This window comes from Armigeres subalbatus, chromosome 2 (genome assembly GCF_024139115.2).
Source record: "Armigeres subalbatus isolate Guangzhou_Male chromosome 2, GZ_Asu_2, whole genome shotgun sequence".
Classification (NCBI taxonomy): Eukaryota; Metazoa; Arthropoda; class Insecta; order Diptera; family Culicidae; genus Armigeres; species Armigeres subalbatus.
Window position 1 is genome coordinate 226,667,317 of NC_085140.1, and position 26,414 is coordinate 226,693,730.

The window sequence follows — 26,414 nt, forward strand, 5'->3', positions numbered from 1 at the left end:
CAACGTTTAAGCGTGCTGCAAAATCAAAGTGCAGGTAAAGCAGCTGGCTTGCTCGGCTTCGCCCGAGTGTTTGGTGTGCGCAGGTTTAGAGGAAATGGCGGAACACGTGTTGTTCGTGTGCTCACGTTTTCGCGCAATGCCTGACCACATGCTTGCCACATGTGGTCTGGACACTACCCCGGACAACCTAGTTCGGAGGATGTGTAAAGACGATGTTGGCTGGAACGCCGTTTTATCGGCTATCGCCCAAATCGTATCGGAGCTACACAGAAGGTGGCGCGTGGACTCAAGGATGGCTAGTTCAGGCGCAAATAAGAGGTGGTCCAAGGGATCGGAGTCGGCTTCATGGGTCATACCGGTGGTCATGCTCTGTGGCCGAACTCGATCCTTTATCGAACAAGTGGCCGCGCGAAGAACAACATGGTATCGTCGCTTTCGCGGCGTCGGTCAACCAGGCGGGTTCCGAGCCCGAGGACGGAAAGGGTCCTCTTCAAGGCTGGGACAGGCGTAGGCCTCGCGTCGGCAAGTCCCTCTGTGTGCTGGCGAATAGGCCCTATCGCAGAAAGGTCAATTTGGGGTGCACGCGGCATCATCATTCTTGATACCAGTCGTGCAGAGGAAGCAGGCGCGAAGTCGACCCTGGCCACCTTCCGAGGACATGGGGCGTGGTAAGGCCTCCTGGAAAGCCGGCAATGCGCTGGCACGATACCATGGTGTTCTTCTAAAAAAGCGAGTCACGATGTTCGATGCTGCAAGGACACGCAGCTAACCTCGAGGGTGCGTCATGCACTGGCCCCCCTTTGAAGCATTACTTTCTGGTTGTACCGAAGGGACGATGGGCTTGGCGGCAATGGAAACGGTTTAGCTAGTCGGGGATGCAGCCCTGCCTCCCTCATTGGAGGTGGCCCCTAACCCAGCACTTCCTGGTCAACCCAGGATGTCTGTTGGGCAGATTCCCCCCCCATTTTTTAGGAAGAAAAAAAAAAAAAAAAAAACACCTTTCGCAATGAAAGAATACATTTCCAGACAAGTTTTGACGTAAATTTAAAGCTACCTAATACTTTGAGTGCCGCTTGACTATCAGAGTAAATACAAGTATTTGCATATCTATAATTCCTCTTAAGACATTAACACATTTCATTATAGCAAAAATCTCCGCTTGAAACACTGTTGGATAGTTTCCCATTGCAACTGAGATCGCTACCCCAGGGCCGAAGATTCCTGCTCCCGTTTTTGTTCCAATTTTTGAGCCATCTGTAAAGAATTTTATGGAACCGTCACGAACAGTGGGACCTCCGACTTCCCAATCCATACGTGATGGATCACATATATTATAAGGAATGTCATAGTTCTCCACAGGTTTCATCCAGTCTCCATTCATATTCATTCCATATTGGAAATTTTGTGAAATACTCAAGTGGCCAACTAAGTCTCCTGGCTTGAATAATTTCAATCGTTTGAGTTTTTGCATATTCTTTTCCGCTTCTAACAGCACGAATTCATGCAATGGTAGCAGATTTAGAATTTCATCTAACGATTTTGAAGGAGTGCTACGCATCGCTCCCGTTATAGCAATGGACACTAACCTTTACAGTTTTGTCAGCTTCTTCTGTGCAGTAGCCTCTTTTGTTTTTGACCACCACACAAGAGCAGCATATGTCAGTTTTGGACGAATAATGGCAGTGTAGATTCAATAAATCATTTTTGGTTTTAAACCCCATTTTCTTCCAAATGTTTTGGAGCATATCTAGAACGCACTGGTTGCCTTATCGATCGCATACTCAATTTGAGCATTCCAGTTCATTTTGGAATCCAGAATGACTCCCTGGTATTTGATCTGTACACTAAGTTGAATTTCTCCTCCTAGCCTCAAATCTTTTAGACTAAATTTCCTTCTCCTAGTGAATGGTACAATCACAATTTTAGATGGATGAATGCTAAGGCCCTCATGAATACACCATAAATGCGTAAATTTTAGGGCCCATTGCATTCTCTCTGAAATGATATTGTCAAATCGCCCCCTCACTATGATGACTATATCATCGGCAAAGCCTACAATCTCGAAACCTTTTTCTTCTAAGCTTCTTAAAAGATCGTCTACCACTAAGGACTACATTAGTGGTGAGAGGACTCCTCCTTGAGGACAACCTTTCGTTGCCCATACTATAATAGACGAACTTCCCAGCTCTAAAGAGATTTCCGTTTTTGCAAGCACGGTGTGAATCCATTTGATAATGTTCGTGTCAAAGTTTCTTTTCTTCATGGCACGATCCAAGCGTTATCGAAAGCTCCGTCGATATCTATAAATGAACAAAGCGCTATTTCCTTTGCCGATAGAGCTTTTTCCACCATAGACACCACTGTAGGAAGTGCCGAATTTGTCGACTTACCGGACTGGTAGGCAAGCTGGAACTTAAATAGACAGTGGATGTTTGATCATGTAATTTGAGTTGATATAATCACTTAAAACTTTTTCCATAGTTTTCAACAGAACTGATGAAAGACTAATAGGCCTGTATGATTTAGGATGCGTCTTATCTCGCTTTCCTACTTTTGGTATGAGGATAACTTTTACTTGTCTCCATAAAGATGGAATATAGTTGAGTCTTATACTTGCCTTGGAACTCGCAATTAATGGCGAAAATAGCACTGCTTCGCCGTTTTGAAGCATTGCTGGTAATATTCCGTCCGGTCCTGCAGATTTGTAAGGCTGGAAAGATCTAACTGCGTTTTCTACCCTGGCTTTCGTAAAGATATCGTCAGCCAAGGCTTGAGCTTTATTTTGCGCTTCATCAGACATTCTAGGTGTTTCTGCTGAACTTATTTGTCTTTCAAGTGCTGGGTCTACACACATGATCGATCCAGGAAAATGGGTTTCCATAATCAATTTTAATGTTTCACCAGAAGTTTTTGTGGAAAATCCATCCTTATTTTTCAGATTTCCTAGCTCATTAGTATGATCTTTTGCAAGTGCCCTCTGAAGTCTTGCGACTTCTGGAGTATTGCTAATACTTTCACACGTTTGAACCCAAGATCTTCTTTTGGATTTTCTTATTTCATTATTGTACTCAGTGAGTGCACTCCTTTAAGGAGTACAATTTGCGGTTCTTTTTGCTTTATTGAAGAGTTTCCGAGAAGTTTCCCGCAGTTTTTCCAATTTAGAGTTCCACCACGGAACGTCCCTGTTGGAGGACGACTGTTTGATAGGACAACTGTTATTGAAAGCATTTAAAATCTTGTCATTTATTTTTTGGGAAAAGCATTCGATTTCTTGAACCGAATCGATCTTTCCACCTTCTGTGAATGGGTCAGAATTTAAATATTTTTCAAAATGGTCCCAGTTCGTTTTCCTAGCGTTCCTGAATGAAGTTGTGGACCGTTTTCCAAAACTCCATTCAAATACTATATATCTGTGATCTGACAATGATGTTTCCTTAGAGACATGCCAATTTGCAATTCTGTCATAAATCGCACCATTGCATAGTGTCAGATCTAAGACTGCTTGTCTAATTAGAAAATGTTGGTTCATTTCCCCTATTGCATATATCAATATTTTCGGATGAGAGTTATTCTAGTAAGCATTCACCTGTCCTGTTGATATCCGTACTGACCTCCTTATGTGCTTTCATGAAGTTTGAGCAGTCGCATGATAGATCCGGCTCTGGTAAGAATTTCATAAGGTCAATATCAATTGAAAATGAAATTTTCAAAACTCCTGGTTTGTAAAGTTTGAGCAGCCACAAGCCCATTTCCGCATACATACATATTTCATTGTAATTGATTTTGTAGCCCATACTCTACCGTTGCTGCCCCTGAATTCGGCCCTGAATACAGTCAGTCCTGTCCCACTCAAATGGTGGAACCATCGGAATCGACTAGAAATCTTTACAAATATATTTTTGAGATGGTTTGAGGGTTGTTTTGATAAATTTCGGGCGTTAACACGTCTAGAGCATTGAGGTGATGCTCGTATTACAGGAAAAAATATCCCGCGCACAATTATTTTTAGCAATAACTCCAAACTGAACAGGAATTCTGGGTCCGAAAATGTATCAAGGCAAAAATATAGCTTTTCCCATTGAGTACAAAACGAAATCGCGAAGAATTTCGACGATCAGGTGCTGAATAAAAGCCGTTTGAAATAAACCGTTCGTCCTGGGTATTTGAGGGTTAAGGCAAGCTAACATATTATTTAGGAAAGCTAAACTATTAAATAATATAAAATAGAATCCGTTTCCTAATCAAAGTGGAAAATAGGCAAGACTTCTGGTATGCCCTTACTGCAAAACAAAACAAGGAAACAATGTAACCGAATGGCTCGATAATTCTTACTTATTAATCACACACAGCTCAAATAAAAATTATCCAAAATGTTCATATGCTAAACGACCATTTCGCCAAACGGCCGTTATGCCAAATGATATTATACGAAACGGCATTATGCCAGACGGGGTACAATCGTATTTATATCCCCGTAACGCAGGGTAGACACCTTTGCGTGGTGTGTTACGGTGTAAGATCTACCACGGTTACATTGTCAGCTACAGGCAAATCCTGACCCAACGAATTCCTTCCCCAATATCCAACCCCGTGGTACTTATGAGGGTGTCGCTGAGTCGGGGGCCTCTAGTTAAGTAAGTACTACATCAACCTTTCCTTCCCCTCCCAAGTTACGGTAAAGATGGGCGTGGCCAAAAGTAGTAATCCTCATGCCTTTGTGATTTTTATCCTAGATTGAAATTAAGGACCACAGCCACCTTGATTTTTGATAGCAATCTGAATAAGGGTTCCAGAAGAAAAACATGAGTATCACTAGTGTCCCATCTACGAAGTACACCGTACCTATGCTATGCTATGCCAACAGGGTGCAATCGTGTTTATCAAGATGATACTTTTATGCACAGGCTGTCCAGAAAATTATCAACCAAAAATGTCCAAGAATTGGACCCAGCCATATTCAGTACAGCCTTGCTTTCCAGGTTTACATGTTACCACTGGGCTCCACAAGATAGTACTAGAAGAGTGTAAAAACTTAAAAGAATAAAAGATTTCCCTTCATTTTCATTTTGATTTCTTGCCAGCAATTGTGTTAAAATATTCCTCGGTGCACAAACTGGTTACACCACTACCTCTATTCCAAGTGAATTAATCTGGATCGATTATTAACAGAACTTATAGTTATGTAAATTGAATTCAAGACTGTATCCGAGATGCTGCGAAATAAAGTACAACAACAGTGCTGCAACGTTACAATGATTCTTTTGATATGATGTATCACCTGGAGGGTATATGTAACAACGCGCGTACATAATAGGGGAAGAGGTTCGATTGTGGACACCCTTTTGTCTTTGATCCATAACTTTGGCCCTAGTTGATCTTATGCCGACATTTGTATACCAATGGAAAGCTAAACTAATAACCTTTCTACTAGCTTGAAAAATAGTTTGATTTCACCGGTTTGAAAAAAAAAATGACAATTTTGCAAATTTGACATTTTTGGACATTTCAATTTTGTGGTTCGGTTGTGGGCACCCTTGAAAACTCAGCTAAAAATAAAGAAGCATGAATAGAAACCACCCAGATTTAAAGAAAAGGAATAATTCATTCATTCGTAGAGCCAGGAGGCACTTAAAAATCAGATCAATCCTCCTAGCAATGATGATGCCTACATCGGTGCATTAGGAAGGATATTGAAAAAAAAAGTCGCATAAGAAAAGTCTAAAACAGCACTTTAGGTAAATGGGTTTTAATTGATTTACGTTTTATTGATATACCTCATAGTAAAAAACCCTGATTGATCACCCTAGCTGTAATAGTGGCTTTCTCGTTCATTACAAAAATTAATATTTTGGCCATAAATTTTGATCCCACCAGTTTTCTGACCAGTTTTCAATAGGAAACAATGAGACAGAATTACTCGTCGAATGCAACTTGTTGCAAGCAAATCAGTCAACGATTTGTTCCAAAAAGTGTGGATATAATAACTAGACATACCCAAAGAATAAAAATATGAATTAAACTCATTATTTTAATCAATTATGTCTAAATAATTAGAAAAGCTGCATAAAAACGTCATTTGAAATAAGTTAGGGGACAACTAAAACGGTATTGAATGATTTTTCAATAAAATAAGGGTGCCCATAACCAAACCAATTAACCCATAACCACCGAATTTCGCAGCCACCACTATTTTGTAGAAAAAAGCTAATGATGAGGAAAAAGTTTTTTTTTTGCAATAATTGATGCTCTCCATTGCCCAACCGGTATAAACAAATATGACGGTAAATGAATGTAAAACGTACCTCTGCTTAAATTAATGTCACCGTATTTTATAAAGATTAGAGCTACAAGTATATTGCCTTAGTCATTAATTTGCATTTCATACAGCAATGAACTAAAGTGAGTGCTACCAAATTTGATCTTTCTTTCACTTTGATCGATCTATGTCATTTCAAATGAAGAGATCACGTGATAATGCTATGCGCTATACTTCCAAGATTATTTATGTGATCTCATCTCCATCAAATGCCATACTGAAATGTGAGTGAGAAGCTATGACAATTTTATCCCTGCAAGGCGTCTGCACTGCAACAAGAGAGAAAGCTGGCACTCTTACAAGTAGATCAGTAAAGGTTGACCTTCTTGTGTATATCATGTTGGTTCAGATGATGCATGAATGTTTCCTTGGAGAGCCAGGATGTACTCCAATTCGAGTTCAAGGCCGGATCAACTAGGAATGGAATCGCTCGGGATATAAGTAATGGTTTTACTCACGATATTATTTTATATTGGTTAAATAGTTTCTTCTTCGTCAGACTTGTGAACTATACCGCTGATGGCAAGCATTAACTGCCGATGTGTGTTGGCCGCACTAGTTGCCACTGCAGCTTGTTTATAGGAACGTTGACCAGCGACAGAGTGGCTGATCCGTACACCGTCGAATGATGAAAACACTCACGGTTCAAACTAAGCAGAGAGGAATTGAAACAGGTTTGTCCTGCTTGATAGCTACGTTGGAACTGTGAACAGAGAGCGTCAACCGCGGTACGTTATTTCCTCAGAGGAAGGCCACGTGGAATTTTGAGGAAACTAAATTGCAGAAACAAAATAGTCCCTTATGCACTATTCCATTTGCAGAGAATGCAATTTGACAATAGTTGGACAAATGGAACATACAACTTTTTTAATTTATCAATTTTTGATAAAATCGATGCATTTGGAAATAAAACTTGACCCGTTATTTTATTTCGTCATTTCAAATATTTTCAAGTAAAAGAAACGTTTTAAAATATTTCGCAGTTTGTTTATTCATCAGACAAGCATTGACAGTAAAATTTAATGAGCGGATATTAATGCAATGCTCATGTGACTTAAAGTGAACCACCAAAATATACAACGTCAAGAATAATCAAATGGCAATAGGTCATAACGACGAGTGATTACTGGTTCGTTGAAATGAACTGCTTGACACGTTAGTCATATAGTTCGTCCTTCGATATTGATTACACGTTCTTCAAAAGTTGACTATTGCTTATTCTTCAAATATAAGATTATCAGCATTTCGCTATATTCTACATTCTGTTATAGGCTTAAAAATGAAATTAACCAAAAAAAAATATTTTTATATAAAAATGTCTGGCAGTGAAATAGTACTTGGTTTTTTTTATGAAGAAAATGAATTAACAAATATTTTAAATATACCAACTGGAAATTTTGAAACTTTCCAAAAGCTCATGCGTTCAACGTTCAATGCGTCGTGACGCCTAGCCTAAACATGAGTCAGAAGCATAACCACGTGATTGAGTTGTAAAAAATGAATCCAATTAAACGGCGAAACAAGCGTGGGAACATTGCAAGGATTTTCCACACACCAATGAGTGTAGTGAATAAAAATGTCAATTTGAAAGCCAATCTTCATTTTTTATCAAGCTAATTCCCAAAGGCGATTAGATAGACCGGTGATTCTAAATCGTCATATTCAATATCAAAAAAACTACAATATATTTTCTCAAATTGTATATAGAGGAAAATACAAATTCTTAGAAAAAATATTTAAGCTCTTTCAGGGCATTGTCTACAACTGTCTAAGACGAGTTTAGTACATTCCATTCAATTCCACTACGTTTTGTTATCTATCTTCTTCTTATTGGCATTACATCCCCACACTGGGACAGAGCCGCCTCGGAGCTTAGTGTTTATAAAACACTTCCACAATTATTAACTGCGAGGTTTCTTAGCCAGGTTACCATTTTTGCATTCGTATATCATGAGGTTAGCACGATGATACTTTTATGCCCAGGGAAGTCGAGTCAATTTCCAATCCGAAAATTGCCTAGACCGGCACCGGGAATCGAACCCAGCCACCCTCAGCATGGTTTGGTTTGTAGCCGCGCGTCTTACCGCACGGCTAAGGAGGGCCCCTTGTTATCTATACAGATACGTATTTTGGCCTCAACTGTTTGGTCGTCTTCAGTGTCTCGTACTTGACTCGACTTATCTAAGGATTCCGCCTAATTAAAAGACTAAAATAATTAACATTTATTAAAAAACACGGATGGAGTTCAAAGGGTATTGAGTATTTGTAGGCTCTTCCTTGATGATTGATGCTCATTAAATATAGAAGCTACTTAGCTTTATGTACCCGGCTTTGCTCGGGATTGAAAAATAAATTATGCAATTCAAATGTATTATTGCAGCACAAAACGCACAAAGGTAGATAAAAAACCCAGATTAACCCACCTAACGGTGTTGGTGCCTATATTGTGCAAAAATACAAAAAAATATAAATGAGTATTTTTTGCGAGTTTTGGACATAAAAAATAGTATTTTTACCATAACTTCTGATCCCATAGTACGATCTGGTCAATGTTCTATAGCAAACTATCTGGGGCTTGACGACTGAAGTTTTGATATTAAGGCTCCCCCAGACCTAAGTGATTTCATCGCCGCGACGGCGACAGCTAGTCGCCGCGATTCTATCGTTGGGTCGCTGCAGGCAATGTTCCATGTAGCCTTCCATACCAATGGCGACAGAATCGCAGTCGCCAAGCGATAGAATCGCGTCGCGATTGTCTTGTCGCGTGTGTTTGGGGGAACCTTTAAGATTGATTTTTTTCGGCTATAGCAGTCTTAATAAGTAGCAAATACTTTGTTGCTCCTACATCCGATGTTTCGGTTAATTAATTTGACCTTCTTCAAATTAAATTAACCAGAACGTCGAATGTAGGAGCAACAAACTCTTTGCTACTTGCCTATCGCCGGAAGAAGTCCATCTATAGCAAACACTGGGACATGATTCTTCGTCAAATTCAACCTGCGAGTAATTCGGACAATGCTAATTTCCAAAAACTGTGTCTACAAAACTTGTGCACACACACACACGCATAGACCAGCAGGAGTGCCAACCGGCACATCAGAATTGATACCGGGAAGATCCTGATTATGGTATACTAGTCAATAGCAAACGACATCGGATGAATTTTGGCTTACGGATAGGATTAGATGTCTATAATCTGGCGGTCCAGCTTTTCTGTTTCCTGAGTAAAAACGAGTGACATCTTTTTGAAACGACAAGCAGGCTAATAGTTCGACTCCGTCCCGATAAACAACCTAGCAGGCCTCCGGTCACCTTCAAAACACGAAAGGTACTACAGCGAAAAACTACTCAAGTGAGCAGCCAAGACGATGAAGGTGAGCATAAGGAGATAAAGGAGCAGAAGCAGCAATAACGCGACAAACCCAGTTGCAAACAGCAGCAGTTGCTCACGAGCCACGGGTGGAACATGGCCCAACAACAGCCGAAGATTCTTATCGTAAAGAGCTGGGCAGAAGAGCTCCACGAGTTGGTCGATAAGAAGCACAGCGTGCACAAGGACATCAAGGAGCTGGTGTTGAAGATCCGGAAAGCCCTCGGGTCAGCAATGACAGATTGGAATAATCTGACGCAAATAACAGAAGTGCCGAGAGCGAACTGACTACAGCCAAAAACGCCATTTTATCAGCAGCCCCATTACAGGGAACACCTGGATTGGTCCCTGGAGGACTTGGCAATAACGAAGAAAAGAAGCTAGGGTGGCCGGAAAACACACCGGTCTCTGTGCCTAAAAGGCATAGATCCTCGCCAGGAGACGAGCGACCAGGAAGCTCCCAAATACAAAGGGAGGCTCAACGCAAACAAATGGCTGCCGCACAGCCGGACCTAGCCGGTGACGGCAACTTAGGGACTCCCTGGCAGGTGGTCCAAAAGAAGACGAAAAAGAGCAGCAGCAAAATAGACGAGCGGCAAAAAATCACCCAAAGAAGGGTGAGGCACTTGTGGTGAAGACTAGCGAGGAAGGGTATTTGGAGTCCTGCGAACAATAAGGACAGCATAAGAACTGAAGGACTTCGGCGCAGATGTACAAAGAATCAGGCGCACACGGGCGGGCAACATGATCTTTGAGCTGAAAAAGAACCCAGACAACCACACATCGCATAAGAATTCACGAATAAAATTATTTACCGATCCAAATTTCACCAAAATCGCATTGTGGTGCGAAGCTCTTCAGTTCATTTATAAATTTTCCCGCATAGTAGGCTATTTTACGAGTTAATTCCAGTTTCATTTGTTGTCATCGCATATTCCTGCAAACAAACTCAAATGAAATCGGATTATCTGTTAAACAGAGTTTGTTATCACAAAGTACATCGCAATGTATAACGAACGAACTCGCATAAAAATCTTGCACATCGCATTTGCTACCGTGCAACGTCGGATAAGAAATACACATATATCGCCTCCACTTTTGTACGTAAAAAGCGTTTTCACGACTGGTATGCGATGAAAATTGTGTGCATAGGCATCGTATAACAGAAAAACAATTCTATTAAGCATGCATTCTGGTTGTCTGGGGACTCCAAGAATAAGAGCTATACGTATACGGAGCTAACGGAGAAGGTGGTGGGCGATAAGACACAGGTGAAGGCTATGACGCCTGAAGCGAGCTTCCCATGTGTAAACCTGGAAAAGATTACCACGGCAGACAAGGTAACTACCGCAATGAAGGAGCAACTCGAGTTGGGCGATGTTGATATAACAATCCGATTAAGAAGGGGTCCATCAGGCACCCGGATCGCTGCTATAAAGCTTCCGGCAGATGCTGCCAACAAGGCACTGCGAATTAGTAAAGTAAAAGTCGGTTGGTCGGTATGTGCGTTGAGCCTCTCTCAGGTGTGCTTCAGGTGCCAAGAGTTTGGCCACCTACCACGGAAATGTAAGGGCCCAGATAGGTCAAAACTTTGTAGAAGATGTGGAGAAGAAGGTCATAAGGCACAAAGTTGCATAAAGCAGTAAAAATGCTAGATCTGTAGAAGCGATGGACGCAGAGACCGTGTTATTGGTGGTCAAAAATGTTCAGCGTTCTACTAGAAGTACTGGCCAGCCTCAATGTAGACTTAATTAATGAAGGTTCGACGGGTACATATCGAAGGGATAGCAGAGAGTCCATAATCGATTTTACCTTCTGCAGTCCTGCTTTAGCAAGGAACATGAACTGGAGAGTTTGCGAATACTATACGCGTAGTGACCAGCAAGCGGTCCGATACTGTGTCGGAGGGAGGGTACATTCGTTTTATTCTACCAGTAGATTGGCTTACGTGCACACCGTGGCTATACCTTTCTCGGCCGGCATGGTTGCATCACAGGCTCGGGTCAGTACTGCAACCAGCTCGCCTGGACTCAGATTTTACGGATTGCGCTCAAATCGCATTGCTTCCGCAAACATATCCTTGTCAACGGCTTCTGTCGTTGTGTATACACGTATCAAGGTATACACGTATCAAGGAGCGAAAGTGGAAGACAGAAGCCGTTGACAAGGATATGTTTGCGGAAGCAATGCGATTCGAGCGCAATCCGTAAAATCTGAGTCCAGGCGAGCTGGTTGCAGTACTGACCCAAGCCTGTGATGCAACCATGCCGGCCGAGAAAGGTATAGCCACGGTGTGCACGTAAGCCAATCTACTGGTAGAATGAAACGATCGCCGAACTCCGTCGCAGCTGTTCTCGAGCAAGGAGGAGGATGCAGAGAGTCCACAACGACGTAGAAAAAGAAGAGCGCAGGCCAGTGTTTAGGGCGGCTAAAGCTGCTCTCAAAAAATAAAAATGGGGCTCAGTAAGGCAACAACGCGGATGCAAATAAATAAATAAAAAGCCATGGAGAGATATATGCAGGGTCGCTATGGCTAAGATTAAAGGCTCAGCAACACCGCTGGAGTCTAGAAAAACTCAAAACAATTATCGAAGGACTGTTTCCGCATCACGAATTATCAGCAGCAAAACAAAACTAAAAACTAATAAGGCTCCGGGACTAGATGGTATCACTCACCAATCTGGTCTTGAAAACGGCGATCCAGGTGAATCCGGATATGTTTCGCCCCACATTACAAAAGTGCATAGACGAAGGAAAATTCCCCGTTTGCTGGAAGCGACAAAAGTTATTAGTGTTGCCAAAGCCGAGTAAGCCAACCGGGGATCCATCGGCCTACAGGCCTATTTGCCTGCTTGACATGGTCGGAAAACATCTTGAGAGGGTCATCCTTAATAGGCTGGCGATCCACACAGAAGGTGAAAACGGATTATCAAGCATGCAGTTCGGGTTTTGGAAGAGCAGGTTCATAATTGACGCCATCCGGATAGTCGTCGAAGCAGCAGAAGCAGCCAAGAAGCAAAAGAGGAGAGAAAACCGCTACTGCGCTGTGGTAAACTTAGACGTTGGAAATGCGTTCAACAGTGGGAAGCAGTAGCCAGTTTCCTACACAGGATGACTGTTCCAGGGTACCTGTGCAGAATCCTGAAGAGTTACTTCAAGAATGGGACGTTGGTCTATGAAACAAATGAAGGGCTGAAGAGAATAGGCATAACAGCGGTTGACAACCAGACACTCAAGTTGAATTCTGTTAATGTATTGGTGTCATTTTCTGTTTGTTTATAATTATAACTAGGGATCCTACATTCAGAGATATGCGAAAGCGGCCATCTTGAGCCAATCGAGCATTGAGAGCTGTCACAATCTGAGCCAAATGAACGTTATTATTGCTGCGGATTGAAAGGTACTGCGATTGTAATGAAAAAGATTTTACGAAAAGTTTTGTCGAATAAACATTTTGTTTTACATTGGCAAGTTGAAGTAGTCTAGTTTATGCATGGCACTTTGTTCATTTGTATTACACTTTTATTTTAGTGATAATGCCAAGTTGGACGTTAGATAACGAAATCTGAAAATGCCATTATAGGCAAAGTCATGTTCAAGTTCCAACATTTTGCGCCACGGCAAGTGCTGGTAGCGTTTGTTTACATAAGTCACAGAGTTGCTAAATTGTCTGGAAAAGTATTCGCACATCTCTTAATATAGGATCCCTAGTTATAACTGGAAAATCTCACTTAATGAACGGCTCAACTTAAATTTGGGTTAGTTTTCTCGATCAGAAAATTCGGCTCAAGACAAACATTTAATGTGTGGCCTTCTATAAAGTTTAAGTCGTGCATTCAGATAAACAAAGCAAGTGATTGTATTTTAATTTATTTTACAAAATTTAAAAGTAAATACTAACGCCGGCAATCTTGTTCGTAGTATGCACTAACATCAAACCGCAAATCCTCCCGCGTGGTATCTATTTAGTCTGTGCTTCATATTTTCACAAATATATTCTCTCAAATCAGTGGCGTAGCCAGAAAATTGGTCTGGGGGGGTTTTCAGAACATTTTTTTTTTCAAAACAAAATTTCTTCTAAAAATGTTGTCTCTTGGGGGGGGGGGTTATGCCCCCTCCGCGTAGTCTACGCCACTGTCTCAAATATATACTCTATTCCAAAGTGTGTTGCTGACTAGAGAAGGCCAGGTTTTACATTTTGCAATCCCGAACCTGATTCCCTACCCGAACCCGTAATGAAAAATCTTATCAAACCCGAACCCGACCCGTACTCGACAATTTTTACATTCATAAACCCGTACCCGACCCCTATCCGAATTAATTCAACTATTTAAACCCGAGTTGGACCCGAACTTTTTTTTGCCGGAAAACTCAATCTAGATATTTTATATTTCTCTTTACATCAAAAAGTATGTTGGTCCAAGCAACGAAGAAGCCTTAAAATTACCAGAAACGAATAGAAAATATTCGGTATTTTATTTCTCAAACCCAGACCCGAAATTTTTTTCATTTCAAAAACCTGTTCCTGACACGAACCCGACATTGCACTAATTTTCCAAACCCAAAACCCGACCATCTCTATTGCTGCCAATGAAATCGATATTTATTTTCATTTCAAGATTTCATTTCTCCAAATTTGAACCAAATATTGAATGTAGTTGCTATTTCTAGTGATAATCAAGAAGTGAACAAGTTGATGCCGTGGTGGACATTTGAAATGTGTTTTGCGAACATCATAAAGAGGAAAAAACGGACAATCCAAAACAGTAAGTACAAGTTTGCTATTCGTGTGCTGTTTTCTTTGGCAACGCAATATTGGCAAGAGTTTTGGAGGTTACAAGTGTTTTGGCTATTAATTCTTCAAATATTTCAACTTCGTCGCAAAACAAATCAATGGAAGCCCATACCTTAAATTGTGTAATTAGATCTAAATTGAAGTAAATGTTTTTATTGAATTCAACACAAAATTTTCAAAACGACTTATCTGCTTTTGTAAACAAAGATTCCAACGTCGATTTGCCGAATCCGATAGCACTCCCACGCAAACCAACACTATCAATAGGTAGGTGAAGGTTTCGGCTACATGTTGATGGCGTTGGTTTGCGTCGAAGTGCTAACAGATTCGTTAAATCGACGTTTGAATCTTTGTTTACAAAAGCAGATAAGTCGTTTTGAAAATTTTGTCTTGAATTAGGATAATGTGGCTACCCGGATAAAAGTGTACCATAGGCTTAACAGAGTAAACAATTGAATTACCATATGCTCTACGGTATACAATAGTATGTATTGTTTCTTGATGGTTGTCCATATTGTATCAACACCGTGGATTAATACATGAACATTGTTCTCTAATGTAACAATACTTCCAATTGTTTTTAGAACATGTTAGTGCATACATTTTAATCATTGTTAGCTTCTGAAAATTTTGTTCAAATAGCATATTAGCAATATAACAATATTTATCCTATTGCCGCAAACATGCATTATTTTTCTTAAAACTTCATTTTTAACCGGTAAAGCCGTCATAATTAAGAAATCCAATATCGTTTTGTTATATTATAAAAATACAATTCAACCTAATGTAATTTGAACGGTTTTCTTCGGATATTTCAACAATATATTTACAATACACTCTATTGTTTGACAAAAAAAGTGTATGAAAAAATCTCAAATTTAGTATAGTTACGATACTTAACAACCCGTACGTTCTAATGCGAAAACTTCATTTACAATTTAATGAATGGTTCATAGTAATACATTTTAATGTATTTGTATTATTTCATCTACATTAAAATTTATTGTAAATTTATTGTGTTTTATAGTGATATTACAATAAATTGTATTGTTTTTCTATAATATTTTATATTCGGGTACGTCTCTGACAAATAAAAGTTAATCTGCTAGTATTTGTCAAATGTATTATACACAAATACAAATTGAAAAAAATGCGTTCATTACAGTGATAAATAATTGTTGATAACAATTTAAAAATAATCATGACTTAATGGCAAACTGCTGCAGTGAAACTTTTAACGGTGAACCTTTTTAACTAGACGACATGAAGGTTTGTTTACCTGTCATTTTCACAAATATATTCTCAAGTTTTTACTTCGATACAAGTGGTTGGCGTGCCAAAATTTTTCGAATGCTTTTTAAGTTCCAGCAGGGAAATCAATTTTATACTTTAAGGCCATAAAAGGCTATAAAAAGTAAAAAATATTTCAATGTTTCACCGAAGATGTATTCTATTTTACAAATTATCTTATTCCACAAATAAGCAACTACCGGCTAATTTTTAATTTGAAAATTTGGCGATACAAAGCGTTATTAGAACTCAGTAAGGGAGTGTCTCCGGTAGTGGGCCTAGTTGAAGGCTTCAGACCTTACCTAACTTGGGTATACCCCGTTAGGCATAAGTACGTTAGGCATAATGGACGTTAGGCATAACGGACGTTAGGTATAATGGACGTTAGGCATAAAATTACCCAAAAGACAGCCCATGACATAAAGAAGGCTGAATTATGCCAAACGTTCATTATGCCTTACGTCCGTTATGCCTAACGTCCATTATGCCTAACGTACTTATGCCTAACGGGGTATACCCAAGTTAGCTAAGGTCTGAAGCCTTCAACTAGGCCCACTACCGGAGACACTCCCTAACACTCGTGTTAGCCTCCATGGTATACGAATGCAAAAATGATAACTTGGATTAGAAATCTCGCAGTTAACAAATGTAGAAGTGCTTAATGAATACTAAGCTGTGAAGCAGCAATGTCTCAGTGGGGTATGTAATGCCAGTAAGAAGAATTTCACCGGTTACTTACATTATGTCCCGTTGTTTCAAAATAAATATAGTAGGGCTTCTTCAAGCTTTGTTTTTGTCTTTCTCATACACTAAGGTGTAACGAAAAAGCTATATGTTCACTATAAAATGAATTTTTGATATGCAGGCAAGAGGTCAGCTCGACGAATGAATTTCCAACAGAAGTGGCTGGTTTCTTACCCGTTGCTGCAAGTGTCCAGGCGTTATGTGTAAACCGCAGCATGGAATTGAACCAGAAATTTGTGTGGCGAAAGACATCTAATGCGGATTTTTTCGAAAGTGGGAGCTTTTTTCGAAAATGTAATTAGGGTGAGTGTACCAATTGTCGCCATACATAAGAAAAACTTTTTTTTTTTTAAATAAGTAAAAGGCATGTGGGTTGACTTTATATATCAAGCGGAAGGTTTCACTTCCTGCTCTTTAGAACAGCTGTGAAAACCACAATAAAATTTGTTATAATCATCAAAATTGATTAATCCATAATAGGAACGCATGCACCAGTTGTGCCACTATTCTTAATTTTGCTTCCCTATTTGGCAAATCCCATTGTTTTCTTATGGGATTGGCCAAATAGGGACCACTAGTGCGACATCTGGTGCAAAGGACGTTTAAGCAAAATCAATTTTTACAATTATGCTTTGCTTGTTTTGGAGGAGATCAAAGGTTTTATCGTATCATATGAATATGCTTTATCGATATGAACTTGGTTTGCGGTGATTTGATTGGCCATTTGGCATATAAAGCACTAGTGCAACAACTGGTGCTATAGCCACAACTTGTACATCTAGCCTAGCTATAAAGGTGTCCGATATTACGTCTACCAAATATTTTTTGATAAATGTGTTTAATCTCGCGAAATAACTACATCCAATCAAGTGAGATCAAGGTTTTTCAGAATGGTTTTGGGACCTTAATCAACTGTGCAAAATATGGGCTCGATTGGTTGCGTCCTCGCTTTCCGCATCGCATTTTCATTTTTTTTTTGGAGACTAGCACACCCGACTAACTTTGTTTCGCCTAAAATTGATTTGTTCTCTGATTAGTTCTTGAGTCACACAGAAATTTCTGTTGCATTTGTATGGGATGGGGGAGGGGTCTCGAACTATCTTAAGAACCTTCCCCGGCCTCAAAAACCTCTGGATACAAATTTTCACGCCGATCGGTTCAGTAGTTTCCGAGCCTATAAGGGTCGGATAGACAGACATAAATTTTTTGTATATAGAAGATTATTATGGGAAAAAGTACTTTTTTTTAATTTTTGCTCTTAGCGGCTTCAATTATATCAACCGCGTGACTCAATACGTTAGCATATAGTCTGAAAGATGTCGAAAGACTTTGCCGAATGTACCTTATACGGCTATATGTTGAAAGTCTACAAAAAATGTTATTATGCTTCGGAAATTGATTGGACAAACCATATACAGAAAATCAATGTTTCTGCCAGCACTGCAAAGCCCTATGATATCAATAATTTTGAAATAATACTCATCTAAATTATTAGTCCATGTAGTTCGGCAGTGCTGGCAGAATAAACGATTTTTTTGCATATGTATGTATATGGTTTAAGCTTTGAACAATCCATCTTCGAAGCGTGGACGTTCCAACAACGTACCTTCTTCAGCAAAGATTTTCCGGCATTTTTTGGATTATACTTTAACGCAATGTGTCACTTGGTTTACGAAACGCGATAAGAAAAGAGAGGAAGCAACTAATCGGGCCCAAATTCTGCATAGTTGTTTGGGACCCAGAATGGTTTCGAAACACCATTGATTTGAAAAAATAACCAAGACGCCCCATTCTACTGATCATTCTCACAAATGCATATTTTCCTTCTTTTTAATCAATTAATAAACACCGTTTGTAGTTGCTATTCTATTAAATTTTGCTGTAGGATATTTGTTCCATTATTAATAACATGCTCTTATATCAATAACGTTCGCAAAATGGACTATTTCGGCTTGGTTTTGTCATTTTTCCACTGCTATCTTGTGTGCTCACTACTGAAAAACATCACAAACATTAGAAACAAAGCAAATTGCGCTCCAATTCTTTGTTTTTGATTGTTATTAATATGGGTACATGTTATGAATTCAAGTAGCAGTAACTCTTTTTCTTTTGTTTTATGCTTTTTTGAACTAGTTATAGCTTATTGAATACGCAATGAATTTGCAACAAGGAACTAAAATATATTGTTTGCGATAGTCTCCGATTTTCAATTATTACCACTCTTGCCATCCAGCATTGTAATCCGAAATTCACGTTACCCGTATATGTACTATCGAGACTGATATTTGGCGTTGCAGTTTTTTCTACCCATAATAGGGTGGCACGCTAATTTGCCGTTACAGAGTTTTCGGTCAATCTACCTCTAAACAAAATGAATCCGCATTAGGGAAGTCCATTTTTTTGCCATTTGGTGAAATGACGTCTTTTGTGTATTTGCCTGGGATGTCTCAATGGCAAATATCAGCATTTCTGGATTTGTATGTAATGACAAAACCAATGAAAATCAAAAAAATTGTTTGATTCATGTCTGGGAATCAATCCTACGTATATTTAGTATAGTAGCGTTTTGAAACCGTCCTTCCTGCATTTTTGTTGAAATAGCACAGTTTCGCTTGCAAAATGTTAAATCCATAATAATAGAAATAATTTTAATTTTGAATATATGAATTAACAGAAGTCATTGGAGACATATTCCACGTGTTACCCTATTATTTGAGCTGCAATTTTTCAGCGAATTCCTATTATTAACATAAGAGAGCTTTGTAGCTGTGGGTAATGTTATCAAGTATACAAGCACAGTATATCACGGAATACGGGTTCCACAGCATTGAACCGCTATATGCGGGAGATGTTTTTTAAACTGCGTTGCGTGTTAGGTCGTTGTCCAACTTAGCAAATCTAGCGTGCTTATAACCTTACGAAAAAAAATTATCAAAATCCTGGACTGTGTTATATAAATTCAATGCTAGCCCTCCAGAAATATTGAATGAAATCGATCCACTTCTGAATGTTGGAATGGTAACCGACCCTTTGTGCAATTTTCTCCATTCCTCTAATGATTTATTCAAGAATTCAAAATTTACTCACTCCCAAATAAGCGAAAGTATAATACGATGTCTTGAATCACAGGAGTTCTTACGTCATATCACTTGAGCTTACAATCATCTTAATACAGCTAGGCCACTTCAATGGATTAATTGCAATTAATTCTTCCTATCAATGTTGATTTGCTCATGGCTTGGAATTCATATGATACAACGATTCAATCCCATTTCTAGAATTCAAGAGCTTCAAGGTTGAAAAAATTAAATCATTTCAGCAAATACCGGCTACCAGAGATTTTGCAAATATTTGGAAATTTTCATTCACCTGAACTAAATTGAATGAATAACACATGGACGACTGATCGTCAATCTCTTGAAGAACAACGATGCTAGGGAAACTCTTGTTAGGATACACGTACCTGCTAGTGTTGTTGTCGCGGAGCCACATTTTGATGTGCCTTGCTGGCCACTAGTATTACTACCGTAAGCTATGTTACTGTACCCAACGTTCACTGAAGACTGATGCAGCTGATTTTGATAAAGTTGTAGAAACTCCGAGTTTTCCTGGCTGAAAATATACAGAGAAAAAATGCTTTACATGTGTATCCACAATGGTAATCGCATTTCTTTGCGGAGAACTCAAACAAGAGAGAACTAATTATTATTTCATTTGAATGGGTATGGAATAAACAGACTAAACGAGACTGCCTGGAATGAGCATGTATGCTAAAATAAGGAGAGCAATGAGAGTGAGAAAGAAATCGTTCGAATTTACTTTTCCCAGAAGAAAAAATAAACATTGGAAATCGAAGCGAATATGATTACAGTATTCCAGTGTGTATACAAAGAACGGCTACAATATTCCCCCTCACGGTATTCTACAGCTAATTTCGTCTTGATATTTCATAAACATACATGAAAATAAATCTTCCATAGTTTCATTCTTCGCTTTGCAACAAATCGCGCCTATTAGATGGTGCCTGTATAGATTGTGTGTTGACCGGCCATTCCTCTTGATGTGTGATGGATGTAAATATCGACATGAAAATGCATGTGCGCGATCTATTTAAATTTGTGGTTTGGCATGTTTGTGATTTGACCTTTTATCAGACTATATATTCTATGGAATGAATATAGGACAAATAGCTTTTGCAAATGTAGCTTGCTTATGTCTGACTTCAATAGCCATTACCTTATTATTCATATTAAAATTTTATATATTAAAGAAAACACTCCACACCCAGCTTTAACCACCTATAGATCTTAAAGCTTTCTTGCCATTTGCAAAGCGAACAAGTACCTAAAAATAGTAAAGAAACAATGCTTTCTGGGTGATTGGCTTTTCTACGCAGATTAAAATATTTTGTAATTTCCAATGTTCTTTCATGTACATATTTGGATCAAGCAAATAATTGCAACATTCAATTGAACTTGTAGTTACTTTTAACAGAATTTAATTAGAACAACACTTGATTGTAAAGTTTAATCAAATTCAATTGAATACTGAATGTGTATTTGAACGAAGGAGATGACAGGTTTTTACTGTCGTTAAATTTTTAATACATTTCGCAGTGCATGATCTTAAAGTCGTCTAATTCAGGGTACTTGTTGGCAAAATGGTGAACGCTAGATTGGAAAAAGTGTATTCTTCTAGGGTAACCGTGCCCTTAGTGGAGGTAGCACCAATAGTGGAGGTAGTAAAGTTTTAATGAGATTTATCATAATTTTACACTTTACGATGGTTTCAGTTGATGCGTCGTGCTTCAAATATCCTGTTAAATGCAACTTATTCTAAGATTTCGCTTGAAAAACTATTGAAAACAATGATTTTGCTTAATAAAAGTGACTCCCTTGCACCTATAGTGGTGCAACTGTACCAATAATGATGATGATGATGATGATGATGATGGTCCCGCCACATACCCCTACAAAGGTTTGAGCTAGACGATTTATCTTTAAGATAATTAATTGAATTTAATTTTTTCAACAATTTAATCAGATTTGCAAAACAAAACAAAAACGATCTGATTATCATCACAGATATAAATTTCTTAACTTTCCATTACTATCCAGCAAAAATATTAAATGTAAAAAACTGTTTATTTCATCTACAGATTCTCATAAGTATCAGTAGTGATGCTTCGAGTGCTTAAAAATGCAAAACTTGTGATACCTCTCGCACAGATTTCAAAAGTTCCACCAAGAATCGCGTTTCACGTAATTACAAGTAACGTTAGCCACTCGAAAGCATCAATAATAATCTAATAAACTATGTCGTTGTCAACAAAATCAAAACTTGTGTTACCGCTCCGTCGATATCAAAAGTTTCGGTATCAACCGCGGAAACCAAACTCTACTAGATAGCCTATTACTAATCCGCAGAATCATTGAAACAGCTGAAAAAGCGCAAGTCTGCACATAAATTTAAAAAAATCATTCATATCTGCTTTACGCGCGCGAGACTCAAACTTTTGTAGACTACACAAGAAAAAGGTCAAATTATAATTACGTCAATAAATATAAAATCCATCATCATCATCGAGGCGAACAAAATAGTTTATTAGTGCCTCAATAATTGAAAAACACAATTGTCCAAACAAAATATCCGTAGGTCAAACTTCGTCAAGATACAATAATTAATGATTTTTAAAAAGTCAACCAAGTAGCTGCTTAAAATACAGCTTTCACGTGTGAAACACAAAGTCTCTTGAATTGTGATAATGTCGTTGCACGTTTGATATGTGTAGGCATCGAATTGAAATCATTTATACCTTTAAAAAACAAAGAATTTTGTGAAGCTCCATGCAAAAAGTTAGGTGTTCTTACATCTTCCGCGTTTCTAGTGTTATATCTATGAATGTCACTTCCTCTTTCAATTCGATCACACAAATATCGAGGCAGCAAACCATTTACTACTTTAAAAATGAACACCATTGTTAAATACACAATTCTTTGCTTCACCGAGAGCCACTGCAATGCATCCAACAAAAAAGTTGAGGAAGTGAATCTGTTACATCTTAAAATCAAACGCATAATCTTATTCTGCATGCGCTGCAATCTCGATATTTGTGTTCGATTTGCTAAAAACAAAATGGAAGGGCAAAAGTCCAAGTGAGGAGAGATGATTGATTTGTACAACTGTATTTTACTAGCTGTATTTAATTCGTTTTTCAGTCGACATAGGATTCCATACTTCTTGGCTATTTTCTTGATGACATTGTCAATATGTTGGTAAAATTTCAATTTATCATCAATAATCACGCCAAGATATTTAATTTCCCGTACGCGATCAAGAGTCTCGTCATCAATTTTCACAGAGACATTATCAATTGAACGATTTCGCGAAATAACCATATACTTTGTTTTACTAATATTCAATTTTACCTGTTTGTACTTCAACCATCTACTTAAAGAATGCAAATCTTCATTCAATTGTTCAATCGCTTCCTCCAGATTTTGAGCTGCAATGAATATTACAGTATCATCAGCAAACAAATTAATATCACAATAACGTAAGACCCGTCGCATGTCATTAATGTACATAATGAACAAAAGGGGCCCTAATACACTTCCCTGTGGTACACCAAGGTCATTCTCCACGGGACACGACACATAATCATTGAAAGCAGTCCGTTGGGATCTGTCAGACAAATAGCTTTTAAACCATTTGTATGCAGAACCCGAAATTCCAAAGCGCTTAACAGTTTTCAACAATAAGGGCCGAGAAATTGTCTCAAAAGCGCGTTTGAGATCCAAAAACACAGCTAGAATAGTATCTTTACGCTCCATATTTTTTTTCCATTTAGATAATACCAAGTTCAATGCAGTTTCACAGGAATGGCCTTCTCTGTAACCTGATTGTTCCGGTATTAACAAGTTATTACTATTTAAATATGTAATTAGCTGGCCTTTAACTACAAGTTCTAAAATTTTCTCTAATGTGTGCAACATGTTGATGGGACGAAACTCTTCGGCTTTAATCGTTCCAGCAACTTTTGTATTGAATCACTAGTGATTCCTTCCAAACATGCGGCACGTGCCCAGTTTGTAACGATTCATTTATAAGGTCCAGCAAGTTGCGTCCAATGACATGAAAGCAATCTTGAATAACTCTAGCATTAACATTATCAACTCCAGCCGTTTTACCTAAAGAAAAGCAAATGTTTTTAAGTTCTTCAAAAGTAATGGGGTGAAAACAATCAAATCGACAGTTAATATCTATCGGCTGTTTTATTTCATCAGGCTCATCCACTAACTCGATAGATCGGTTAATGGATAAGACACTATTGACGAAATAATCGTTGAATTTAGATGCAATTTCTTGTTCTGACTGTTCTAATGTGCCATTAAAAGTTATGGACCGCGGCTTGCAACTATTAGGCTTTAATAATGATAAAATTAATAATGATAGTGGCGAGTCTCATAAGAAATCAATGGATAGCACCACTATGGGAACCAAACAAATTTTTACCGTCACTAAAGGAACAGTATACCCATTAGTGGTGCAAACAATATTTGGTCGTTGTTGATGTTTAATGACATCAATCTTGTTTGTGTTAGCAAATTTAATAATTTATTTAGGGAAGATCCACTAATTACTTAACGCAAAATTGGACATTTTCAACCCCTCTCCCCCTATGTCACACTTTCTGTATGAAGAATCTTAAATTTTTGAATGGGTTGTCACACTTTGGGCAACCCCCCTCCAAGCGTTACGTAATTTATGGATGCTCCCTTATTGTAAAGCGGTAAATTTCCCATAATTCAAGACAAAATTTTCAAAACGACTTATCTGCTTTTGTAAACAAAGATTCAAACGACGATTTGACGAATCTGATAACTCTCCCACGCTAACCAACACCACCAATAGGTAGGTGAAGGATTCCGCTACCTGTTGATGGTGTTGGTTTGCGTGGGAGAGCTATCAGATTCGCCAAATCGTCGTTTGAATCTTTGTTTAGAAAAGCAGGTAAGTCGTTTTGAAAATTTTGTCTTGAATTATCAATTTAAAAAAAATATTTTCTTTTGTGGATCTACTAATACCTCCACTATTGGTATCGTTACCCTACTCTTTATAAAAAACCTACACGATGCGATGTGACATACCCACGCTAAACAGTAACCATTATTACCGATAAATACCTATCAGTCAAATTCCACGGCATTTTTTATGCAAAAACCGCACAAAAAGTCTCGCCCTTTCTTAAGGCACTTACCATTAACCGATTTTCTCGAAACAAGTTGTTTTTAACCCGGAATACTACCCCATTATTTCCTATTGAAAATAGGCATTATTGGACTATGGCATCAGAAGTTATTGGCAAGATACTATCTCTTAAACGAGTATAGTAAAAATAGCTAGTTTAGCATTTATACTCATTCGATTTGCTCACAACAAGTTGCGTTCGGCAGGAGTTTTTCAACTGAGTAGAGTGAACTCTCGATGTTCTGTAACTCAATGTTTCCCCTTACTAGATGAGATTTAAAGTCGCTTGACTCTAGCATGCTACATTATCTCCATAAGTCGATACCTCTTTTACTCGATATTGTTTTCCCAATGCATTTTCTCCTCTCTAGCTTGATGTCAAAAACAGTATCTGTTTGTTAACATGTTAACTGTAACCATGCGCGATATACAAAACAAGATAGTGTTTAAAATTATTTGTGTTCCTCTCTCTATAATCCATCAATTAGTCTATATAAGCTTGTACAAGACACGAATGAACGTCTTCAGAAATAATAGATTATAATATGGCCCTTCCCTGTGAGTTATCTCATTAAAGGGGCGCCCCTTATCACTCATTACATCATACTCCTTCACTTCATACTCCACACCTTCGACCTAATGACCCTCGGTCTAACGGTCTTCGGCCTAATGACCCAACATCAGTTCTTTCTAGAGAATTTGTTGAGTATCAAAAATTGACGTGTATTCTTCGAACTATCATTGATTACCAGTTCATGGAAAGTTAGTACATCCCGCTCCAGATATTGTTTCAGCAGTCAGTTCAACTTAGAATAATGACACAAAGGTGGAGGTAGCACCAATAGTGGAAATAGTGGGATTTTAATGAGATTTATCATAATTATAAACTTTACGAAGGCTTCAAATATCCTGCCGAATACAAGCAATATTCGATAGTTGTTGATGTTGAATGACATCAATCTCATTTTTGTTAGCTAATTTATTAGTTTATTTATTGGCTAAGATATACAAGCTTTAAATTTTCCAAAAATATCAAATAAAAAAACTTGTAGATCTACTAATACCAGTGGCGTAGCCAGAAAATTGGTGTGTGGGGGGGGGGGGCTTTTCTGAACATTATTATTTTTTTTCGAAAAAGAAATTCCTTCTAAAAATGTTGTCTCTGGGGGGGTTTTATGCCCAAAACCACCCCCGTGGCTACGCCACTGACTAATACTGTTACCCTAATTGCTGAAAAAGTTGTTTCCGCTGCATAAAGTTAAAGAGTCTAAGGACGATGACATGCTGACGCGTCGAGCGATGCGAAGCGCGTCCAAGCTCTCATAAATCAAAATATCAGCAAGAGAAATTCTTTTGTTATGAAGGCAGTTCTCAGCTTTTAGTCTTGATAAGGATTATAAACGGATATCCGTTCTAAGCCTGACGTTTGGAGAGGCTAACTGGAGACTCGTCGTAGCACTTAGATATATTACCTATATTAAACTTTTTTTTCGTGGTTATTCTTTCTGGTTTTCCTCGGTGATTAATTCTTGCAGTCAGTCGAAGAAATTCCACCTGAAATTCCATCCAGTTTTCCTACAGGAATTTCTTGTAGGAATGCTTTCTGCAATCCTGCAGCAATGCTTCCACAGTTTTTTTAGGGATGTCCT

At 38.5% G+C, this 26,414-nt stretch overlaps 1 protein-coding gene across 5 annotated transcripts in view; it reads right to left on the reverse strand.

Annotated features, from left to right (window-relative positions):
• The window catches only part of LOC134211796 (potassium/sodium hyperpolarization-activated cyclic nucleotide-gated channel 2), a 104,935-nt gene that overhangs the window by 60,792 nt on the left and 17,729 nt on the right, over positions 1-26,414 (reverse strand). For all 5 annotated transcript variants that reach the window (XM_062689030.1, XM_062689029.1, XM_062689028.1 and 2 more), the window contains exon 3: positions 19,979-20,127. In XM_062689030.1, the coding sequence (XP_062545014.1) occupies positions 19,979-20,127 (149 nt within the window). The remainder of the gene's footprint in view (positions 1-19,978; positions 20,128-26,414) is intronic.